The sequence below is a fragment of the Chlamydomonas reinhardtii genome, chromosome 10 (genome assembly GCF_000002595.2).
Source record: "Chlamydomonas reinhardtii strain CC-503 cw92 mt+ chromosome 10, whole genome shotgun sequence".
Taxonomy (NCBI): Eukaryota; Viridiplantae; Chlorophyta; class Chlorophyceae; order Chlamydomonadales; family Chlamydomonadaceae; genus Chlamydomonas; species Chlamydomonas reinhardtii.
In genome coordinates, this window is record NC_057013.1 from 6,200,238 (window position 1) to 6,215,558 (window position 15,321).

Consider the following 15,321-nt stretch of genomic DNA (forward strand, 5'->3'; position numbering starts at 1 on the left):
TAATAGGACGCGGTGGAGGACAAGCCTGACGACGACGAGATGATGCCGGACCTGACGCCGACGGCGCTGGACGCTGCGGCAGCTGCGGCCCGGCGTGCGGCCCCCAAGCGGAGCCGGGAGCAGGAACAGGCGGCGGCCGCGGCGGGCGAGGCGGCGCTGGCGCTGGCCATCCGGGAGAGCGAGGCGGCCAAACAGGCCCTGGCGGCGGCGGCGGCGGTGCAAGCCGCCGCGACGGCCGCGGCGGCGGCAGCAGCGGCCGGGGCGGCGGGCACCCCGGCGGCGGCTGAGGCCGGGGCGGCCGCGACGGCGGCCGCGGCTGCGGGCGCGAGTGGCACTGTGACCGCCGTGGAGGCCACCGCTGCGGCGGGCGTGGAGGCGGCCTCGCCGCCGGCCGCGCCGGTGTCAACGGCTGGCGTGGGTGGCATCGTGGGCCCGGCGGCACTGCCCGCGGGGTGGAGTGGCGGCGGCGGCGTGGGTAATGAGGGCCTGGCGGGCGGCGTCGGCCAGGGGCTGCTGGTGGAGGCGGAGGCGGCGCTGGGTGTCAACGCGAAGCTGCAGTGTCAGGGCAGGCGGGGCGGTCCTGCGACTTCATGGACGTTAGCTCGGTCGCCCCGCCCGGGGGCGGGCAGCAGTAATGCGGCGGCAGAAGCAGGCCGCTCCTGGGCCCCAACCCTTGCGGGTGGGGTCGTATAACTTGCGGGGGCTGCGGAGGCGGGTGCCCCACCTGGGGTGCTCGCGCCTGCACGCCCTGCTGAGCTGCTGGGAACGGCAGCGCCTGGATGTGGTGTATCTCCAAAAGACGCACGTTCTTGACTCGGACAGTGATTGACCTTGTCACGGCGGACCTGGCGGCAGCCGCTCAGCGGCTGCATGCACGCGAGTGGACTGCGTGGTGGGCGCCGGCCCAGAAGCCGGCTGGCCGTCGTGTTACTGGCGGCACGGCAATCCTCATTCGTTCGAGCCTTCTGCAGCAAGGCGCCATGGTGCTCACTGGCGGCGCAGCTGCCGTGTCGGTGGCGGCTGGCGAGTGGGCGGGCCGCGGTGTCAGTTTACAGGTGCCGTGGGGCGGCCACACCTTCACGCTGACGTCAGCCTACTTTCCCCTGGCATCCACAGCGCAGCAGGCTTTCATTCGTGAGTGGGTGGGCCCGCGGGCGTCGGGCTCGGGCGAGCACCTCCTAGCAGCTGACTTCAGCTTTGTGGCAGATGTGGCGCTAGACACAGTCACTGGCCGGGCGCGAAGCGACGGACCTGCAGCCACCGCGCTGGCGGCGGCGTGACCTGGCCTCATTGACGTATTACGGCGGCGCCACCCGGCTCGCCGCGTGTGTACCTTCTTCCACCCCCACGGGGCGAGTCGGCTGGACCCCGGGAACGGCGTTCCGCGACCGTTCGCACAGCCCCTCCTGGTGCCCGGAACGCACACCTCACCTCTGCACTCCCCCCGCACTCACACACAGCGGCATCCGTATCCGCTACATGCATGCGGCTCCCCTGCCGCTCCCACGGCGTGCGGGCGCGGCGGCTAGCCTGGGCTTGGAGAGCGTCAACGAGTTTCTGGTTGTTCTGTGGCAGCGGGACCTGCTTGGGAGCTGCAATCCTACGTAACCGTACGCGAGGGCGGCCTGGCGACGCGCCCAGACGACGCGGACGACCCAGGCGAGTCCCACGTGATCTCGCTCTGTATCCACTGCTGCTTGGGGTTGAATCTATCCGCACATTGGGATTGATGGCCTGGGCTTGGAGTATTAAAAGATGCTGGTTCCAATGGTTTAAGAAACTGCGCATTGGTGCATTACGAAACCTGCTGTCCCAACTGCTGTACCCATTCCAGGCTGTCACGGCTGTGCTGAGAGCGCAACATGCCTGCTACCCGCTGTGGGTGCTGCCCGCGCGAGAGGCGCGACCTGACACTAACCCCCAATTCCACAGACCCCTTAAATTGCTTAGTGCAGTGGGCGCGCGCGACTGCATTAGCATCCACGACTGACACGGGCCCATGACTGACATGCCTGAAGATTTTGTGGCACATGAGGGCGCATGACTGACGGTCAGTGATCAAGCGTGCTTTCATGCGTCCCTCAGGAAGTAAGGTAGGCATGATTACCCAGCTACCGACATTTCGACCTTCCGACATCTAAGGCACACAGCCAGTTCGAAGAGCTAGGGTTCGCAGACACGGGATGGCAAGGAACCGGCCACCACGGCAACGGGCAACCGACGGTGGGAAGGAGAGAAGCGTGATCCCCGGGAACAGCGTGACACGCCTGTACTTCGGAATTGCGCAATGGGCCCCCTGGGTCGCCGGATGGTGCTGACGACCAGCAAGCAAGACAAGCTTGCAATATGCCGCATTGGCCCAGCCTTGCTTACCGTAAAACACAAAAACAGAGCAACAAAGCCAGACACTCACTCCGTTATCCTTGCTTGCAGCATGGGCGCCGCCCTGCTGCTGCCGCTGCTACTGCCGCTGCTGCGGGCCTCGCTGCTGGGCTCGGAGCTGCTGCTGGCGGCCACACACACCAAGGTGCAGGGCTTCGCTCGCCCGTGTGGGTTAACAGCAGCCTGCACCAGCCCTTTGTACTATCGGCGGGTGACTCATGGGCTGCTTCGGCACACATATAGGAATGCACGTCGTGCTCACCACCTTGTAACCACACACAACAACATATAGTCACACACACCGTACACGCACGCACGCGCACGATGCTCTCTTTCCTTTGGCTCTGACAATTGACTCACGCCACACGTCACACGTCACACGCACGCGCCGTGCAGGTGCTGTGCTGCGTGGGCTCGCCCTACCCCGAGGTCTACCTCAGCGCCCAGCGCTACCGCTACTTCGTGTGGGACCTGGTCAGCGTGCAGGTGCGTGCGTACCGATATGATGTGTGTGTGGCGCTGGCACGGAGCATGGATGTTGCACTAGCACCTTGAACGCACTGCACTGTACATGCACTTTATACAGTATAGTCTGCTGCACCGAATACGCAACACGGCTGCACAGGCCGCCTTCTGGGCGACGGACCCTGGCGGGCTGCAGCGGCTGCTGGCGAGGAGCCGCAGCGCCAGCAGCGCTAGTGGTGCGGTTGCGGCCAGCGGCGACCCCCACACCAGCAGCCGCACCCGCTCTGGCACCAAGCCAGCAGGCAATGGGAGCTGCAGTGCGACCGCCGCGCGCGCCCCCGCAAGGAGCAAGGAGCGGGAATCACTGGCGGCAGCAGCACCCGCCACAGGCGACATGCTCTGCTGCGGGTGCGCTGACGCCTCCTGCCACGACAATCTAAGCAATGGTACCCCTGGCTGGAACAAGAGCGGCAGCGGACACAGTACGAATGTCACAGCTGTGGCTGCTTCAGGCCTGTGTACCGCCGATCCCGTGGCCTGGCATCTGCACGTGCACCAGCAGCCCCCTCGTGGCAGTAACGCCTGGCGCAGCTCAGCAGCAGTGCCGTCGCTGCTGCAGCAGTTGTGGGCGCGGCTGCGACAGCTGCGCCTCCGGGGGCTGGCGGCGGCGGCGGCGGCGGGGCACGCGGTGCTGCACGTGTTCTACATTGCGGCCTGGAACCAGCCGCACGCGCGCCGGGTGAGCGCCCTGGCCTCATGGGTCTGAGGGCCGGGTCGTGGGCGGTGGGCCCCGCAGGTGCATGTGATGGTTCGTGTGCGCGCAGTCGCGTGGGCCGTCAACCCCGATTCCGCTAATTCCGCACCCCGGCGGCCCTCCCTGCACCCACCCCCCGCCTGCCTGTGCTCCGCTAGTTTAACTTGATTTGGGTTAGTTTGGGGCTTTGGGCTGGTATTTACAACCCCCTGCCCCGCCCCCCGCCGCACTGCCAGGTTGTGTCCATGTCGGCGGTTGTCAGCCCGCGCGAGCGCCTGCACCGCTTCCCGCTGGGCCAGGTGGCCTGGTACTGCGCCGGCACCGCATTCGACATCGGCACACACCTGCTGCTGGCGGCCGCACTGGGGCGGGCGCTGCTGCTGCCGCAGCCCGTGATGGAACATGGCAAGGGGCAGGAAAGCGTAGTCCCGATGTGTGTGGTTCCCACCCGTGCCCACATAAATGCGTAGCAAGAAGGGACAAGGCATTGGTGCGTCGTTCGCGCGCTGTTACTGTACCGACGGTAGCTGGCAGGATGTGTCGATGTTTTGCTGACGCGCATTCCTCACGCTCCGGGCGCCCGGCCAAGGCGATAGCACCACACAGACTCAATGCGACGCCACACCGCGCGGATAGCATAGCCGATGCGCACCTGCAGGCAGTCGACCGGCGTCCACGGATGAGCTGTGTAGACGAGCACTAGCGTAATGCAACGGCGTGCAGCAAAACAATGGCCGGGCGACAGTGTGACAAGCAGGGGCAAGAACAAGGCGAAGCAAAGCAGAAGAGGGGCCCGAATGTGTACGACAATTGTGGCGGGCAGGCCGAATGCGGTGCAACACGCCAACAACACAACCGGAGGTGAGGAAGCGTTGCTGATGGTGAGGATAGGTGCTGCGACGTTCGGTAGGGGAGCTGTGGCCGCGCACTAGATGGGAGGAAGTTTCCGAGGTGTTGTTTCCGAGGCATTGTTTGTGGCTGATGTTTGTGGCTGATTAAGAAAGAAGCAGAGTTTCGGCTGTGAGCGGCTGGCGAGGAGAGGCGGGGGCTGTTGCGTTTGGGAAGGCGGGCGGAAGGCCGCACACGCCGGGAGTCGGGCAGGCTGTAGATTTCGCTGAAGCTGCGTTTGAGAAGGGAGCCGAAGGGACAGCTGGGGTGGGACAGTTGGTGTGGGACAGCTGGAAGGGACAACTGGAAGGGACTACTGGAAGGGACAGCTGGGAGGGACATCTGGGAGGGGACAGCGGATGTGGGACTGCTGGGGTGGGACAGCTGGGGAGAGGCACGGGACAGCTAGCATGGGACGCTGGGTGGCTGCAGAGGCTGGCAGCGCTGGGGCTGGTACGTAGGTGGGTACTTGGGTACGCGGCTGGATGGAGCCCGGGCTCACGAAGAGCTCCCCGGTGGCATGACAGGAGGCGGCGTCTTAAAAGCATCAGCCCTGCGGCACGGGAGCGCGGAGAGGGGGCACGCGCACACACACAGGGCAAAACACAGCCAGGACGAAAAGCCCGCCAAGCCGCAGCCGCCGGGGGCGCCGCAGCACGACCAGCAGCAGTGGTAGTAGTGAGGTTGGGGCGCCGGGCCGCGGCGCTGTGGGCTCAGCACCAGCCCCCGCGGCACGCAGTTAAGGCCTCTGGGCGGGGTAGGGGCGCAGGGGGCGTGGCGGCGTGCGAGACTGCGACGGACGAGGCAGGAAGCCAAATTAACTAATTAAGCTCACGTGCTGGGGGGATGTCTGGGCCCAACGAAGAATTCTCATCATTATCAGAAAGCCTGCCCAGTCACGAAAGTGCAAAGACGATAATAGGCTACCTGCCCGCGTTGTGACGGTGCCTTGCCTGCGGGTCAAGGTATTGTTGGAAGTGTTCGTTAGTTGACAGGTATTGTGCGTAGGTTGCTTGATGTATGTGCGTGTTTGAAGGGGCTCAGTGGCGCGGCAGGCAATGAATACCCAGGTACGGGGCGGCGCGGTAGGCAGCAAGGACGGCCGTGACGTGAGTGAAGAGATGAGGGCTGTTGTGTCGCTTGACTGAACATGGAATACGTACGCGGATCGGATTGGTATTGGTGACCTCAAGCATTTGCCGGCCCGTCCCGCAGAAGTTCACAGTGTTTACAAGGCGAGGTGGGGCGTACGCACACTTTATCAGCAATCCTCTCCAAATACATGCCACGGCCTACCAGGCGACATGTCCACACCCCGCATGCAGCCGCATTGTGTCAGTGCGAGGCCGCACGCCAAGCCTCCTCCGAGCAAGCTACCGCACCTGTCCACGGACCGCGTCCTCCGCATCCCTCCCAGCCACACAAGTACACACCCACACCCACACATCCACCGGCCGCTTTGCTCACCGACTGCCGCACATCACACCCACTCCGCTTGCTGCCAGCCCACACCAATCACTAAGCCGCACCAATGGCGTCAGTGCCGCTGCAGCCACCGCCATCACCGCCGCTGCCGCCACTGTTGCTCCACCGCTCCGCTACCGCCGCTACCGCCCAGTGGGGCACTGCGACGCCCAGTGACCTGTGAGGGGGCGGATCACACGGGGGCGGCGACAAGGCATCGAGTGTTTCAGCCAATAGTGAGAGCGCGTTACTTTATGGCACCGTGGACCCAACTGCTGCAGCCTGCAGAGGCCGACACGGCAGCACCGTAAACCACCGTACAGTGCCTTGCAGCCGCCACCCACCTGGCTGGCCGCACTTGTAGCAGTTGCCGCCGCCGCCGCCGCCACCGCCCCGGCCGCCACCGCCGTAGCCGCCGCCACCGCCGCCATAGCCACCGGCGCCACCGCCGCCGCCGTCACGGTTGAAGCGGCTGGCGAACGACTGCGGCGGACCGCCGGCTCCACCGCCGCCGCGGCCGCCGTAGCCGCCGCCGCCGCCGCCTGCCTGCTTGGTGGGGCAGTCGCGCGCCCAGTGCCCTGCGCGAGCATGGGGGCGATGAAGAGGGGGGGTGGGTCATGCGCCCGAGCCCAGCGAGATAGGTTCCAAAATGCAGGTCAGGAGACACACTGGGATAATGGGCCAAGGCAAGGAGAGCGGCAGGCGGCAGCTGCATGCGTGGTAACTGCTGTGTGCACTGCAAATCGATGATCTGCGTTTTGCTGCCGGCCAACCCCCCAACGGCTTACACACCCCGCTGCTCCCAACGCACCCGTCTGTTGGCACAGGTAGCACGGCCTGTCGCCGCTGGCCGCGCCGCCGCCGCCGCCAGCGCCGCCGCCGCCGCGGCCGCCGTAGCCGCCGTAGCCGCCGCCGCCGCCGCCGGCTCCCTTCTGCGGGCATGCGCTCGCGAAGTGGCCTGCAGCACACAGACAGATAGACAGACAGGGAAGACACGCGGCGGTCAGCACTTGTGTACTCAGCACCTGCATCCCAGGGACACCACATCTTTGCTTGCATGTGTGTCCTCCAAACCTTGGGGGCCGACGTGCAACGTGACACGTTGACCTGATACCCGGCACGGCAGCCCAGACCCATCGATCACACGCGTGCCGCTTGCGCGGTATATTGCTACTTGGAGTCACGAGCTTCCTCCCTCGGAGCCTGAGTGCGCGGCCGCCCCTATGCCCCCAATGCTGCCCCGCTGACCCCAACCCGTATGCCCCACCGGCCCAAAGCGACTTAGACCCCTCCATGCATCACATGCCCCCTGCAACCCGCACTTCCGTTACTGGGAATGGTGAAAACATACCCATACTTATGAGTTGATCACTCCGTTCTCCGTGAACTGATACCCCCCTCCGTCTGATGATGACGGGACTTTTCTTCGCTGGGCTCGGGCACACAGGCCCCCACACACGCACAAACACATACACATACACACACGCACACATACACATACACACACACACACCCGCACGCACACACACACACACACACACCTTTTCCTTGTGCTCTTTAACACACACACCTGGTTGCTGGCAGACATAGCACACGCCGCCGCCGCCGCCACCTCCGCCATAGCCGCCGCCGCCACCGCCGTAACCGCCGCCGAAGCCGCCGCCGCCAGCTGCCCCGCCGCCGTTCTTGTCCACCTCGTCAGCCCAGCAGAAGAAGCGGCAGCGCGTGGGGTCCTGTGCGGCAGGGGCCGCAACCAGGCACGTGCTCGACGGCGGGCAACCACCAGCCCCTCAGGTGCACAACAACACATGTGCTCCTGCAAGCCATCACGCCCGCACCCACCGCGCCCCTGCCGTCACCTGCCGCCGCCCTCGCCGACCCGCCCCCGGCTGCCAGCGCCATCCACCTCCCCACCCCAGCACCCAAGCCCATCGAACCTGTCAAGAAAAGGCCCGCCACGCGCCCCACCCGTCCGTCGCCCATGCCGCTTACGTCGCGCATCTTGGGGCAGGCGAAGAACTGGCGGCCCGGGTTGTTGGTGCTGTTGGACGTCTTCACCGGGCACGGCTCGCCGCAGCCGCACTTGACCACCTCCTCACCGCCCGCACCCACGCCGTCGGCGCCAACGGCCTCCGGCGGCGCGCCGTCCCAGGCGCCGCCGCCGCCGCCGGCGCGGGCGCCGCCAGGGCCCGAGGTGCTAGCGGCCTGGCTGCTGGTCGGTACGGCGGCGTAGGGGTTGTTGCCACCAAAGGGCCGGCCGCCGGCGCCGCCGCCACCCGCTCCTCCAGTGCTGCCGTACACGCTCATGCTGCCACCCGGCGTGCCGCCGCCGCCGGCGCCGTAGCCGCCAGCACCGCCGCCGTAGCCGCCAGCGGCGGCGCCGCCGCCCTGCGTGCCGCCGCCGCCGCCGCCGCCCAGCTCGTCCTCCCACCTGCATACCGTAGCGCACACGTGGTCGTCACGTGGTAATGCGGGGTTCTAACAAAGGCTTGTGGCAGCCTGAAGCCAGCCGAAAACCCCCCCCACCGTTGAGGCCATGCTGCCAGCCGCCGCAGTTTGCCGGCATGAGACCGCACACCCGACAAGTGCAGGCCCGCTGCCATCCTCCTCCCACCCCAGCCTCCCAGCCTCCCACCCCTCCAGCCCCCCCTTTGCTTCAGTTTGGGCTGGTACTTACAACCCGCCCCCCACACCCCAAGCCCTCCTCCCTCGCCACACCCCCCACCACCCAGCGAGCCCCACCCACTTGAAGAACTTGCACTGCTGCCCCATGCCCTTGGCGCATTTGAAGAAGGGGCGGCCGGGGTTGGCGGCGCTGTTGGACACACGCCGCACGGCCGGCTCGCCGCAGGCGCAAGGCACCGGCTCGCCATTGGGCCCGGCGGCCGCAAAGGCGCCGTAGGGGCTGGAGCCGCCGCCGCCCGCGTCCACAGCACCGGGACCGCCGGCAGCAGCAGCAGCAGCCGTGCCGCCTACGCCGTTGTCATAAGCAGGCTGCTGGAAAGCGCCGTCTTCGGCGTTGTTGAATGCGTGGGTGTTGTTGTAGCCTGGCGCGGGCTGCGCGAACTGCGCGCCTGGGGCGCCGCCCGCGGAGCGTTTGTTGGGCTGCTGCTGCTGCTGCTGGTGCAAGGGCGCCCCGTACCCGTCGTAGCTTGACTGCTGGTGGTGGTGCGGCGGCGGCTGGTCTTGGTGGAAGCCGGCGGCGGCGGCGGCGCCGTTGCCGGCAGTGTAGGGGTTGGGGGGTCGCTGGTCGGCTGCTGTGTCGGGGACCTGCTGGGGGTCGCCCGGGCCGCCAGCGCCGGCGCCGGCACCGGGGGGGATTGCCAGGTGGTGCTACGGGTGAGAGGTGTTTTGTGCGGTGTGGCGGAGGGGTTTGGGATTGCGCGTGGCAGGCGCGGTAGCTGCGCGTAGTGCTATGCAGTGTTGCAGTGGCGCAATACGCCATGTGGGTTGGGCACGGAAGCCCTTCAAAACGCATGCATCAGTCCCGATTGCTTTTCCCCCTCGTCCATACCTCATCTGGGGTGCGGCCGCGCTTGATAGAGCCTGTTACAAAAACGGGTTTCACGGAAGTAACGGGGGATGGGGGATTGGGTAAGGCCGTGCACGCGAGCCCGCTCAGGGATAACGCACATGTGGGGGAAGCAAGGGGACAGCCGCTTCCCTGCTCGCCCCCCAAACCGCCGCCACGCAGTAACCTCACCGTTGTTCACATACGCGTTGCTCGGGGGGCCATTTGAGGGCAGCGCCCTCGCGGGGGGAGGCCTGTGCGACAGGGAGTCGGGTTGCTATGTCACGGAGACTATTCAAGCCAAGTGCCCCTTGGCTGCCCAGCCCACCTCTGCTCTATTTGGTCGAAGTCCTCATCCACATCCGTGCCTCCATAGCCGTAATCCTCGTCGTCGGGGTGGCAAGCCATATTGGTTATCGGCTTATCGCGCTGCTCACAAGCGGCACAAGTTAGAAAGCAGGCTCGCTGCCTGTGAGACTCAGAGGGAGTCTATGCGTGTCCGGATATTCGTTGACAACTGGACTTAAGAGCAGACACAAGACGTTCTGATCGTCAGCACCGTCTGAACTTCAGTGTATTCAAAACTGCTTGCCGCTCGCGCCTGGCGGACGCGAGGCTAGCCAAGAGACTTGCAAGGACACACGAAGTATATGTGCACATGAGCTTGAGAGCGCTGCTCTTGAGTTCTTTCTGTGAAAATGCATCGCCCGAACATGGCACGCGTGCTGCGCCCCCTCTTCACGCAGCTTCGCGATCCCCACCAGCCCCCACCACCCCTCGTCGTTCCCCTCGTCCCCATGCCTGCCCCGGCCTTACGCCATGAATCCTCGACGCAAGAGCAGACATACTGAAACAACATTCAATACCGGGGACCCAAATCACTAGCTACGGACCTAGCATGACATCCCGAAAACGTGTCACATCCGCGCTTGCAACATCCCGACTGCTGCAGAGAAATACCAGGCTGCCATAGATCACGGGTGTCGCCTTCTTAGACGGGCCTCTGTATAGCTAACGGTGGTGTCCTTGTTGAGCCTGCGAGCAATTGCACATGCGCGTACAGCGGCATCAGCAAGGGCCCGCGTGGCCGCCACGCCACGCCCGGTTTGCCCAGCCGTCACGCCCCCTTTTCCCCAGACGATCCTCAGTCAGCCTCCGAACCCGAACCTTTGCAGCTCAGTCCCGCCCTCACCTGCTGCCTTGCTCCCGCGCCGCCTCCGCCTCCATCCGCACCGCCACCAGCCGCCGCCGCCGCTGCTGCCTGCTGTTCTTGCGCATCTGCCGCCGCCTGCAGCATAGCTTCCAGCCCCGCGCCCAGCCCGTCAAAGCCGCTGCTGCTGCCTCCTCCTCCGACGCCGCCTGCGCTCTGCTGCTGCAGCTGCGCCATGACATTGCGAACCCAGTCGCTGATGCCGGGGTCTCGCAGGTTCGCAAACACGGTGGCGGGGTTGGGCGCGGGGCAGCCCTGGCCCTTGGAGCGGGGGAAGCCAAACGACACTGCGGGGCGGTATGCATGTGTGTGGCGCGGGGGAGGAGATTCAGCCAGGCTCACGATGAGGGGTCGCGGTTCACGCAGCGGAATGGAGCGGTGTGAGGTCCATTGGTTCGGCAGTCGCAAGCGCATTTCACATACCGGTAGCGTGTAGTGGCAGTTACACCGGCCAGGCTCATCGCATCCAAACAGAAATGTTTGCGCTCACAACAACTCACCGTGGCCCAAGAGGGTAAAGTCATCATCCATGTTGCCGCCCCTGCCCCTGCCGCCGCCGCTGCCGCGCAGCACCAGCGGCCCGCCCGAGTCGCCGGCGCAGGTGCGGCCTGCAGGGAGGGAGGGAGGGAGAGAGTGAGAGATCGACCCGGGGAGCACGGGGGCGGGGGGTCAAGCACTGGTGTGCGGCGATGCCGGTAGGCCAAGCAGCAGAGGTCAGGCGGGGCAAGCCTGGGGCAAGTGCTCCATCCGTCATTCGATGGCGCTTCCTCGTCAACCTCGCGTGTGGACACACTCCCACGACACACGCCCAAACCCCCTCACCCGTCATGCACATCATGCGCGGCGTCATGACCGTGCCGTACGGCCCGAACAGCAGCCCGCACGTGGCCACCGGCAGCGGCCGCACGTCCGCGCTGCGCAGGTCCTGGCTCAGCACGCCCATCTCGGTGCTGCCCCACCCCAGCACCGTCAGCCCGGGGTCGCCGCCGCCGGCCGCCGACTGGGGCAGGTCGCCGGCCGGGTCAGGCAGCCTGGAGCGGGGTGCGTGGGCAGCAGCCGGCAAGGGGGGACGGGGTGAATACGGTGTTTCAAGGGGTAGGGGATGGCGGATGACACTTACGGAAGCCGCCGGGACTGCAGGCAGGACCCATGCGGCTTGCCTGCACACACACACACACACGCCCACACGCCTACCTGACCACCCTCGCCCCCGCCGGCGCGTCTCGCTCCAGCACCAGCAGCGCCGCGTCAAAATCGAAGTTGCCTGGGTTGTAGCTGCGGGGTGTTGTGGATTTGGGAAACGACAATGGAGTTGGAGTTTTGCCAAGGAGAGCTGTGCAGTACAACAAGGGTTTCAAACCGGGGCATGGAGTGGGATGCTAGGTTTGATAGGGCCGTAGGGTAGGGGAAGAAAGCGCGGTCTTGCAGCACTGGGTGGGGCACACCGTGCGGCACCGGTAGCCCGGCACGTACCGTGGGTGCGGCAGGCTGCGTGTGGCAAGCGCGGGGCCGCCCGCCACGCCGCCGGTGCTGCCCAGACCCACCAACGCCGCCAGCGCCGCCGCCCCAGCCGCCATCAGCCTCGCGCCGCGATTCTCTGCACACGGGTCGGTACATTTGGCGCGTGCTCGTTAGCGGCACGTACGTACCGGTGTGGGAGAAATCACGAGGCGCAGACCCCACCCACGGAAACCACTGCATGCACGTGCCGCCGCACAAACGCACGCACGCACGCACCGATGGTTGCGCCCGGCTCCAGTCGGTCTAGCCCCAGGTGCACGCGCGGGTTGGCGGTGCCGCCCACTGCAGGCGTCACGCAGTGCGCTGCGGTCAGGACCAGCCTGGGTGGCGGGGTGGGGCAGCAGCCGTTCATGAGAGAACGGAGAGATTAAAATCACAAGTATGAAGGGGGGAGGCAGGCGGGCGGCAGCCGGTGGGCGGTGGGGAGAAAGGCAGCAGCAGGAGGGGGCAGCAGGAGGGGGGCATGGCGCGTCTCGACGGCGAAAGCCCTTGACAGCTCTTCTCCTTGCTGTGCTTGCCCTCGACCAGTCCGCTGGCGTGCCCGCCGGAAACCCCGGCGCCCTGCTCGCCCCGCCCTCCGTCCACTCGGCTCAATGTCACCCCCAATCTCGGGCGTATAACCCCCACTGGAACAAACTACCCCACCTTCTGAGTCCTGGTTTAGCTGTTTTTGAACTGGACTGCCCCAGCACCCTGCCAGCCAACACACCTGGGGTGCACCAGCGACCCGGCGCACAGGTAGCTTCCGTCCAACCTGCTGACCACCGCCACGAAGGGGTAGGCGCCTGCGGCGGCCTTGGCGCCGCCCTGGATCAGCAGCCGGGGCGGCGCGCGCGAGGCCCCGCCGCCCAGGCGGGGCGGCTGCTGAGGCTGTTGGGAGTTGGGGGTTTGGAGGTGTGGAGGTTGGGTTTGCGCCCGCCTGCTGCCCGCATTCGACTGGCCGGCATCGCCAGAGCCGCCAGCCGACACTTCAGAAGAGGAGCGGGCTGCCAGGCCGGTGCCAGACAGGGCGCACAGCACCGCCAGCACGCACGCGGCGGCGGCGGCGGTAGCATGCTGCTTCTGCTGCTTGTGGCGGCCGCCACTGCCCGCCGCGCCGCCGCCACCGCTGCGCCCTTGTGGCGTGTGCTCGGACCCGCCGCGCATGCGCCCTGCTGAGCCGGCGGACGGCGTCAGGCTGCTACTGCCGGTGTTAGGCAACTCGGCGGTGGTTCGCGCAGATGCTGCGGCCGCGCTGCTGGTGCTACTGCCGCTGCTGTTGTTGCTATCACCGCCCACCCGCATGGTTGTCGCTGCTGCTGCTGCAGCGCTGGCTCGAGGCTGGCGGATCTAGCGTAAGAATAGGACCTGCAATATGAAAGCGGGGCCAGTTTGCACTTTACACTTAGGATATTGCCGCCTGCAGTTAACAGTCTTGACACCAGCACGTCAGTCAAGTTCCGTGGGTTCTCGGTTCTGGATCCCGGATCGCATAATTGAGATATCCGTTCGTGCCCAGTTCGTCACGGCAACATATTTCTTGGGATCTGGATAATGAACTTAACATCCGCGAACGCCGCTCATAAAGGAAGGCTGGGAGTTTCGACCCACACGGGGCTGAGTCAGGCACACTCTTGCACCTACGCTGTCAAGCATGTAGGAGCCTAACTCAAAACTCATATATGAGTACAACTACACCTGTACACAGTACATTGCCGGCATGCTACGCATGCTGTAAGCGTTGCTGGCACCTACGGTATTTGTACACCCCGGGCCGGCGTCCTACTCTTGCCCATCCTGCAAACCGCCAGCACCAAATGCCGCTGGCCCGCTGCCACCTGCCGCGTCACCAGCACTCATCAGCTCCCCAGCATTCCTCTGCATCACCAGCGCCGGCGCTGCAGCCGCTTACCCGTTCCAGCTGTGGTAGGCGTGCAGCAGCCCGCCGCCGTTCTGCGGGTGGTGGTGCTGCGGCACGCCGTACCCTCCCCCCGCCGCTCCGCCCCCGCCTCCAGCCCCCCCGGGCGCGCCGCCGCCGTAGCCTCCGCCTGCGCCGCCCGGGTAATGCGTGTGCGTGTGCGGGTACGGGTGGGGTTCCACGCGCGCGTTGAGCACCCAGGCCGGCTGCACCGTGAAGCCGCCCGCCTGCTGCATGAGGTCGACACGGGCGGTGCCGTACATCTGCAAGCAATGCGGGACACAGCACGGGAAGGACACAGGGGAGGAGAGGAGATCTGGGTCGGGACATAGGTTGGTAAGGAAGGAGCGATGGTGCTAGTGTAAGCTTCAATGAGGAAAGGCTGGCCTTTGTCACGTAATCCGGGGCAGTCACGGAGGCCGAAGTGCCATGTGACCATGTCCCCAATGCTGTCCGCCTGCCCCGGCCCCACGCCCGGGCCCTTTTGCCACTCACCCTCAGCGCGCGCACACACAGCCTGTGTACGCCGTCCTCCTGAGCCCCCGTGGCCTGAAGCCGCAGGCAGCGCCACGGGCCCAGCCCGCCGCCACACCCCGCGCCGCCGGCGCCGCCCCCTAGCACCGATACGTCAAACTGCTCGGTCATGCGAGTGGGCAAATCCACGTAGCCGCGTGCCACCGCCGCGTCACTGCTGCTACTGCTGCTGCTGCTGCCGCTGGTCGGTCCGGTGGCGGCGCGGACCGCCGCCCCGGCGGCGCCTGCGGCAGGGGCCCCGTGCTGCGCCGACGGCGGCGCCACTTGTCCACCCTGGCCCTGTTGCTGCGCTGATGTGAGCGGCATGGACTGCGGCTGCTGCTGCAGCGCGCCCAGCGGCGGCGGTTCCACGGCGGGTCGCGCCGCGATCTGGGTTTTGAAGTTGCGTGCGCGATAGTAGCCGGCGCGGCGGTGGCCGTGCATGAAGGAGTACCTGCGTGCAGACAGAGGGTTTGATGGTGCCGTTGCGAGCGAGTGTTGGGAATCCGTGCGAGTGCGGTGCAAGCAGCGCTAACAGTGCGACAAGCGTCCCGACGCGGTATGATGGCGCTGCAGGAGCTGCAAGAAGGGTGGCGTACTGGGAAGGTATGTCGCCCCTTCTCGCCCCGCACCGGGCGCCCCGCGCCCTGACGCTGGCGGTGGCCATGGCCTTCTCTTCCCTCGCTCCCTCCCTCCCTCCCTCCCTCCCTCCCTCC

At 66.3% G+C, this 15,321-nt stretch overlaps 5 protein-coding genes across 6 annotated transcripts in view; 2 read left to right on the top strand and 3 right to left on the bottom strand.

Annotated features, from left to right (window-relative positions):
* The window catches only part of CHLRE_10g464300v5 (uncharacterized protein), a 3,892-nt gene extending 1,567 nt beyond the window's left edge, over window positions 1–2,325 (top strand). The window contains exons 4-6 of the mRNA XM_043067219.1: window positions 7–1,134; window positions 1,461–1,659; window positions 1,835–2,325. Of these exons, the coding sequence (XP_042920616.1) occupies window positions 7–693 (687 nt within the window). The 3' untranslated portion in view covers window positions 694–1,134; window positions 1,461–1,659; window positions 1,835–2,325. The remainder of the gene's footprint in view (window positions 1–6; window positions 1,135–1,460; window positions 1,660–1,834) is intronic.
* A 48-nt stretch (window positions 2,326–2,373) lies between these two features.
* CHLRE_10g464325v5 (uncharacterized protein) lies at window positions 2,374–4,615 on the top strand. The gene is made up of 4 exons (XM_043067220.1): window positions 2,374–2,527; window positions 2,779–2,868; window positions 3,008–3,586; window positions 3,838–4,615. The coding sequence occupies exons 1-4, from the start codon at window positions 2,435–2,437 to the stop codon at window positions 4,069–4,071; spliced, it is 996 nt and encodes a 331-aa protein (XP_042920617.1). The 5' UTR covers window positions 2,374–2,434; the 3' UTR covers window positions 4,072–4,615.
* Window positions 4,616–5,705: 1,090 nt separating this feature from the next.
* Window positions 5,706–10,083, bottom strand: CHLRE_10g464350v5 (uncharacterized protein). 2 transcript variants are annotated; one of them, XM_043067222.1, is made up of 9 exons: window positions 9,793–10,083; window positions 9,657–9,718; window positions 9,468–9,499; window positions 8,700–9,223; window positions 7,946–8,384; window positions 7,524–7,686; window positions 6,765–6,911; window positions 6,298–6,531; window positions 5,706–6,131 (listed from the first exon to the last, which is right to left on the bottom strand). In XM_043067222.1, the coding sequence occupies exons 1-9, from the start codon at window positions 9,870–9,872 to the stop codon at window positions 6,097–6,099; spliced, it is 1,716 nt and encodes a 571-aa protein (XP_042920618.1). In that variant the 5' UTR covers window positions 9,873–10,083; the 3' UTR covers window positions 5,706–6,096. The 2 variants fall into 2 exon arrangements, with proteins under 2 accessions (XP_042920618.1, XP_042920619.1); XM_043067221.1 differs by having other exon boundaries at window positions 8,700–9,226.
* Window positions 10,084–10,137: 54 nt separating this feature from the next.
* CHLRE_10g464400v5 (uncharacterized protein) lies at window positions 10,138–13,513 on the bottom strand. Its single transcript, XM_043067223.1, has 8 exons — window positions 12,905–13,513; window positions 12,412–12,515; window positions 12,148–12,271; window positions 11,869–11,949; window positions 11,497–11,705; window positions 11,175–11,282; window positions 10,657–10,961; window positions 10,138–10,499 (listed from the first exon to the last, which is right to left on the bottom strand). Exons 1-8 carry the CDS (start codon window positions 13,477–13,479, stop codon window positions 10,476–10,478), a joined length of 1,530 nt encoding a protein of 509 aa, XP_042920620.1. The 5' UTR covers window positions 13,480–13,513; the 3' UTR covers window positions 10,138–10,475.
* A 48-nt stretch (window positions 13,514–13,561) lies between these two features.
* CHLRE_10g464450v5 (uncharacterized protein) overlaps window positions 13,562–15,321 on the bottom strand; it is a 6,942-nt gene continuing 5,182 nt past the window's right edge. The window contains exons 10-11 of the mRNA XM_043067224.1: window positions 14,588–15,059; window positions 13,562–14,355 (exon numbers count right to left, since the gene is read on the bottom strand). Coding sequence (XP_042920621.1) covers window positions 14,083–14,355; window positions 14,588–15,059 — 745 coding nt within the window. The 3' untranslated portion in view covers window positions 13,562–14,082. The remainder of the gene's footprint in view (window positions 14,356–14,587; window positions 15,060–15,321) is intronic.